Here is a 7,064-nt window from a genome sequence, read left to right as displayed (position 1 = left end):
ATATATATATATATATATATATATATATATATATATATATATATATATATGCATGGCTATGAACCCTGTCTCATAAAGTCACATGGGTATATACATGTTTTTCAAAGTAATGAAAATCTGTAGAGAACATTTCTCTTGACATTCCAAGACACAAGGTAAATGAAACACTCTTTGTTCAAAGTAGGATTCCTCTTAAAATATAAATTCAACCAACCACAGATTGAGACAGAAACAGAGTTATAATTTAAATGATACGTCCTCTATTTAGAAGATGACCAAAAAAAAAAAAACCAAACCCCAAATACTGTATCTCATTTGGGAATATTCACACACAAACCACTCTAGAAAACTCACAGTAAGCCAGGTAGCAGAATCCCTTTCTCAAAAAGCTAGATTTTCTCAGTGTTCATGTACTTTAAAAACACAGAATCTTGCTATTCACATGACTAGACTGTAAATTAATGCAAGATGGGAATGGTGAGTGAGGAAAACCCCAGACCTGCAACACTGAAGCCACTTCTTATCCCAATCTTCCTACCTGTCTTTCCTGCCTGTTTTCCTTCATGTGAAGTACCTGCCCTGTTCTTTATAACAACACAAGCATTACATAGTTTCATGTTTGAAAGTCACCTTTTAATAATAAGCCACATTTCAAGTTGGTTTTCTTGGCTACTTTCCACCCTTCCACTTAAACAAAATTTGAAAAAAATTTCCAAGGTATAGCTTTGTTGAACCAGCTCTTAATTTCACTTTACCGTAATAAGAAGACGATCTGGAATGTTTCCTATGTAGTAACGCATGAAGCATTTTGCATATTCAAACAATTTCTAATGAATAGCCTCAGCAAGAATCCTATTCCATTTACTTTTAAAATATTACAGCTTTACTTTTATGAGCCACAAAATAATAGTACCTTCTTTCCTTACAGATCAATTCTTTGTGTTCAGTTACCATTCACTTCTCATGAAACAGGGTGAAATTACTCAGCAAGGACACTGACAAACCTCATGTGAAAATGTTATGCAGACCTAACAGGAATTTCTTGAGTGCTGGAAAGAAATATATACCTATAAAATTTCTGTTCCAGTATTCTGAGTTAAGTATCTCCCCTTAAATCTCACAGAGCAGTTGTGCTACAAGGAACATGACATGTACACCTTTCTAATGAGCATTTCACAGGTCAGAGACATGTACCAAAGCTCAAGGTGGGTTAGTTTAATTTACTGAATTCAAATTAATTGAATACAGATTTCTTCACATGCTTAACCTTGGAGCCAGCTGAAAGGTTTAGCTGACCTGAGCTGCTCCTTCTCATTCTTAAACACAATAAAGCCAGTATAAGAACCAGGAAGTTCTAACGTACCCGACTAGGTACATGAAGGTATTGTTTCTGACTCTTCACCTCTATGTAGAAAATAGTAGCACAGTCATTTCTCTTAGCAGTCTTTATAAAGAACAGAGTATTTAATTAGGCTTTTTCTTTCTTTCTATGCACAATGAAAGACTGTGGATAAAGAGGTGACTTCCCCAGCTCTGTCTTCATCTTACTTTGGTTCGTCTCTTGCCATGAGCTATAATTCACAAAACTGCTGTTGTTTCCCAAGCAGACAGAACAGTCCATTGGGTTCGGGGGCTGCACTTCATGAAGTAGGCAACCTACCCCCAACAAAGCTCTGCCGCCTTTACAGCTCAAGCCACATAGATTTCACATAGATGTGAAATAATTTTTCAGAGCTGTTCAGTATATGAGATCAGACAAGCCAGTCACAGCCCTCCGCACGCAGGTTGAGCATGTGCTTTTTTACAATTTCAGACTCACCCAGTCTTCTCCTCCCTCCAACTTATGCTTCAGACTGACAAATACCCATTCTCAGATTCAGCAGTAGAGGAGTAAATCTGAAACTTTTAGCATTCCAACATAATATTTCACCAGCTCATAGCATTTTCACAAATGTGATAGTTTCAAGGCCTGAGCAGATTTCAAACACTTTTCATCTTACACATTACTCGGAAATTGTCATCCAAACCCACTAGCCTACCATGACTCTTCTGTCTTGTACTGTCGGTAAGAGTAGCATACATTTATGCTAGGAATTTTTCAGCACTAAGAACAAGCTTCATGTGTGAAAACAGCAGTAAGGTTTTCAAGGGTGAAGCTGAATATCAGCTATCTGGAGTATCCTATTTAATCAAGTAAAACACCAAAGCAGGCACAGGGGCTGCATTCTGGCATAACCAGGAATCCCAGCTGGGGCTCTGCTCTTCCAAACCTACTCAGCATAGTGCTGCTCACCCAGAGGTCGGACCAAACACCCTCAGGCTGAAACTCTGCTCATCATTAGAAACTGAGGGCATGAAGCACATTTCTAATAAAAGCCTTAAAAATTCAGCATGAGATTTGTTCATCGGAGACTTGAAAACAAAGATTTCCAAAACATAGAGGACAAAATAGCACTATATGGTCAAAAATCTTCCCGTCTGTATTCCAAAAGCTTGTCAACTTTCACAGACTTTGTCTCAGCAGACTCGTTTTGCCCATATTTCTTGGTTTTGCTGAGACACAGGAGGCATGCTTACAGCAAACCTTAAGCTCAAGAAGTACTTTATTTATAACTATAGTTGTCAACACCCCATAGTCCAGACCTCAATGCTCTATGGGTTTCCTACAGTTAAAATTTAGGAATTATACAATTTGTATTCCAATTTTTAAGTGCATAAGGTTAGTAAACATCAAAGATCTTCTTTGAACACTCTTGCAAAACTGTATCTTCAGTGTGACCATTTCCCTGATTGATGGGGGGGTATGGGCAGTATGGGACAGGACAACTGATTGTGGTGGTGTGTGTGTTTGCTTGGGGGTTTTTGTTTTGTTAGTTTGGGGCTTTTTGAGATTATTCTGGGTGAGAGACTGTCCCACTATTCTTACAACTGACATCATGAAAGAACTAATACATTTAGTTTCCAAGATAAATAAAGGAAAATAAAACAAACCGTGAGCCAACAGCTTGGCTAAGAAAAGCAACTCCTAGGTATAAGCTATAGATGATTGAGTTTGTAGTTATCTATTAACTTAAAGCAATTATGCAAAAGCAGAAATGGAATGCTCCCTACCAAAGACAACCTACAGGAACAAGTTACATGTGCGAGTACCTATATAACTAGGATTCTATTATTGTTGGAAAGTCCAGACGATTGTTCTCATTTTCCCTATTCTGTTTTGCAGCAGAGTAAACCACAGACATTGCTACAATTATGATTTTTTAGACACAAGTATAAAAAGTCTTATAATAACAATGTTTAACAGAAAAAAGCTTCTTTAACCCAGGAAACAAGCTTTGGGTGAGCAGAGAAACATCAAGTGATAATACTACTACCACACATGCTGACACAGCTTGCACAGACCCTTTTACATCAAAATCACCCATGTGCTTGTGGCTGAGACCAGCAGGGGAGCAGGCACAGGGTAACTGAAATACCCCAAGGTCTGCATGTCAGTTCTCCTCACTGACCTACTCTAGATCTTCAGTTGTGATACTGTTTTGGACTTCCCACTGGAAAGCACCATCAGACCTACCTGTCTTCAAGGAGCAGTTTAACACGTGTGCAGGACACACCCATAACTATATCGAGAGCAGTGCAATAATTGGTTATGGCTATGGTAGCTACAGGAGAGGGAATGCTTGTTCAAAATACACTTGACAAAGAGCTACTGTTATTTTTGAGCTCTGATATGCTTTGTATCGTGAATTCCTTAAGATCTGATATCTGCCAGCCACAGACTTAAAAACCTAAATACATTTACCCTACGCCTCACAGCCATAAAATTTAAGGAGTCATTTCCACAAACAGTAGGCCTAATCTCATTTGCCCGTTATTAGTCCCGCACAGACAAGGTTGTATGCTCTTTGTTCTTGAGCAGATTACTTCATGGCTAACCAGGTTTGCTTTATATTCCATGCATAGAAAGGAAAAGGTATCATCTTTGAGAATTATCTGAGCGTAAAGCAGAAATCCACCTGCTGCTTCACAAACTGGACATATCACTTCCTTCACCTATTTAAAAGAAATTTATCAAAGCTTTAATAAATTTGTTGTCTGCTTTTAAACACTAGCAAATTCCTTAAAGATACAGATAATCAACTGCACTATTTCTTATTTGGTGCATTTGATAATCCCTTCTTATTATTGACCCTCTCTGTATGTTTCTTTTAGTCAAATAGTGGCTGTTTGCTTCTTTGAGATCATCTCAGCAGTAGGTCATTTTCTTAATTTGTGGCAAGCAATGAATTTTTAAAACTTACAAATAAAAAAAAAAAAAAAAGGACAGAGTGTTATTTTGCCCTCGTCTTCACTCTTTCTGACACAAAATTACCACTGGTGTCCTTATATGACAGCAAGTTAGTCTTTTAGTTAGTTCTAACCCCTAGCCCACAAGTTACAGGTCACTGTGTTGGCACCTGGAAACTTCCCAAGTCTCAGGACTCCTCATCCACATGATACAACAGATTGCAGAGGATTCCGTGAAGTGTCTAACATGAGCATCAGACTTCTTATAACTCCAGACTCTGTTTTAAACCCCCAAAACAGACTGCAGGAGGAACACTCTTATCAGGGAGATGAGCGAGAGCAGGAGAAGCAATATTTGTAGCAGCCATCTCAGAAAGTGGTACGTGTCCATAGTAGTGGTGGCACTGATATCGCCCTACACATGGTGCGTACTCTCAAGTGAGTGCCACAGTTGTTAGAGCTGACAGTATTTGAAAAGAGCACTGGTCCACTACCAGACCAAATAAAATCTAGTCCTGAGTTTTTTAAAACTCAGAAATTTGTGTTATCTCTATGGCAGTTCAAACTTAACACTATCAAAATAGTGCCATTTTTTATATATAATATGATTTAATTTTATGCACTAAAAGTGTTCATAAGTGATTCAGTTAAAAGCTTACAATCTTGAAATAAATATTCTTAGATAAGAGGTAGAAAAGACTACTGCTATAAAACATGGCATATTATGAATATTGCATTTTAAGTCAAATAGTGCAGTGAATCGTTCAATCAAAATGCATTGTAGTATTCATGAAAACAAACTCCACTGGATTGTCATTACTTAATAAAGTAATACACATTTCACAAGATTATTTTGGTTATGTGTGGTTTGCTGCACCTCTCAAATACCACAGACACTACTATATTATACTAGCTTTTGTATTCTTGGTGATCATATTGGCTATGAAGTTACAAACAGGCAAAAGTGTAAAGAAGGCATGGCCAACTGGTTCGTGGCGAAGTGACAGATTGCAACTAGGGGCCTTTTCAGAAGACAGCCATTCAAACCCAGTAGGTACATGTCTAAAAACAATCACTAGCCTATATCACACTTCACATCGAGTCAGGTTATTTGGCCCCATAATGTTAAAAATTATAGTGCAAGAAGGGTAAGCCTTTTCTGTAATGACACAAAACTCACCAGGACCCAAAATGCTCCTTCTAAAAAGCTGCTACAAGCAAAGCTTGGTTTATATTATTGCTGTGAATAACTGATTAGTATCTAGTATTTTTATCCACATGCAAGATAACATCTATTACTAGTACAGGGATACAGAGACCACCTCCAACAAATCCAGTCATATTCTGCCAAATCAGAAGAACATCTGCAAAAATTAGGTACATTCTACTATTCATAAAATTGAAACAGAAAAATATTTACAGCCTTTATTTTGTAATATAAACTGCCACCAGAACAGGCTACTTGCATTTCACAATTCTGCTACTGCTGCACATGGAAGTTGAACAGGAAGACATTCTTTTCCTCTTATTAATTCCTTGATGATTTGTTTTATTTCATGAAGCCAGTTGGATTGGGTTTTTGTTTTTAATGCTTATCACAAAATGCTATGGCTTTCTTCAAATAAATAATGTATTTTAGAAGAATTTGGGGATTCCAGATTAATAACTATGCACTACTAAGTAAAATAAAATCTAACTACAAGACTGTCTTCTGTACCAAGAACCTGCAGTTAACTTCAACAGGACATTTTTTTCAAGTGCTTCAGCTTTGATTCCTAATTTTAAGGCTTTTTTAAAAGCAGCAGTTCAGCCCTCTGTGCAAATTCAGCCCTCTGCGCAAGTCAGCATCATTAATATTAAGAGAAGTTGAAGTTAGAGGATGACTTTCCTTCCAAAAAGTATGACTTACTAACTCATATGCAGATTTTTCTGTAACACTAACCTCGTTACAGTCTCTCAGAAGCAACTGTAGGATGCACCTTCCCCTACATTTGCTTCCTATACCTTTTTATTATACAACATACTAACTACTACCTAACTTACTAACAACTTACTATACACCATGCTACTTATTCAATCTCTTTCTAAAACATCAAGGTGGGAAAAGCTGCATTACTGTGAGAATTCGAGATCTGAGAGAGGTGGGTGGATGTGGTGGAAGGGTTACATCTCCCAAGCTGACACTTGTACTTCTTGTCATTCTGTTTAGAAGATTAAAACTTTGTACAAAACTGATCATTTCAATTAAGCCACCATGGTAAAGTGGAGGGTGTTAACTTATCACACTAGAGAAAACACCTGCCCACATCCTGTTCAGAAGTTATGAAGACAAAAGTCAAATGGCAGTCTATGAAGTTACATACCCACGCCACTCTTCTGGTCTGTCTTGTGCCATCTCGCCATCACACATGAATCCGTGAGGCTCCAAAGGACGCCCACCACCGAGGAAACCAAGATTTATAGGACACAGACTTCAAGATGGGTGACAAACAAAGGCACTGGAAGCTAGATCTGTCTCCCAGCTGCTGTCACAGAGGACGAGCGGGCAGGCTGAGGCAGCTGTGAGGGTTGTGAGATTTGCTGCTGGTCTGAGCTTCCTTCCTCTTTTCTCAGCTCAAGATACTGTACCCAGTGTCATGGGGGAGGGGAATCCCGAAGCGGGTGCTCGTGTTGCATGATACTGGCTGTAACGCATCAGCGGGCAAAAAGGAGTGAAACCACCCCAGTCCTCTTCTGCACCACCCCTAAACTTAAGAGCTGAGCTGGAAGGCTTCTGT

The 7,064-nt window shown here is 38.4% G+C and overlaps 1 protein-coding gene across 1 annotated transcript in view; it reads right to left on the bottom strand.

Moving 5' to 3' along the window:
• Positions 1 to 6,714, bottom strand: part of DOCK2 (dedicator of cytokinesis 2) — a 210,318-nt gene extending 203,604 nt beyond the window's left edge. The window contains exon 1 of the mRNA XM_026858304.1: positions 6,651 to 6,714. Coding sequence (XP_026714105.1) covers positions 6,651 to 6,690 — 40 coding nt within the window. The 5' untranslated portion in view covers positions 6,691 to 6,714. The remainder of the gene's footprint in view (positions 1 to 6,650) is intronic.
• Positions 6,715 to 7,064: the final 350 nt, after the last annotated feature.

The sequence above is a fragment of the Athene cunicularia genome (genome assembly GCF_003259725.1).
Source record: "Athene cunicularia isolate RWA chromosome 13 unlocalized genomic scaffold, athCun1 chr13_part1, whole genome shotgun sequence".
Lineage (NCBI taxonomy): Eukaryota > Metazoa > Chordata > Aves > Strigiformes > Strigidae > Athene > Athene cunicularia.
The sequence above is the reverse complement of the archived record's forward strand: the minus strand, read 5'-3'. Positions and strand labels throughout refer to the sequence as shown.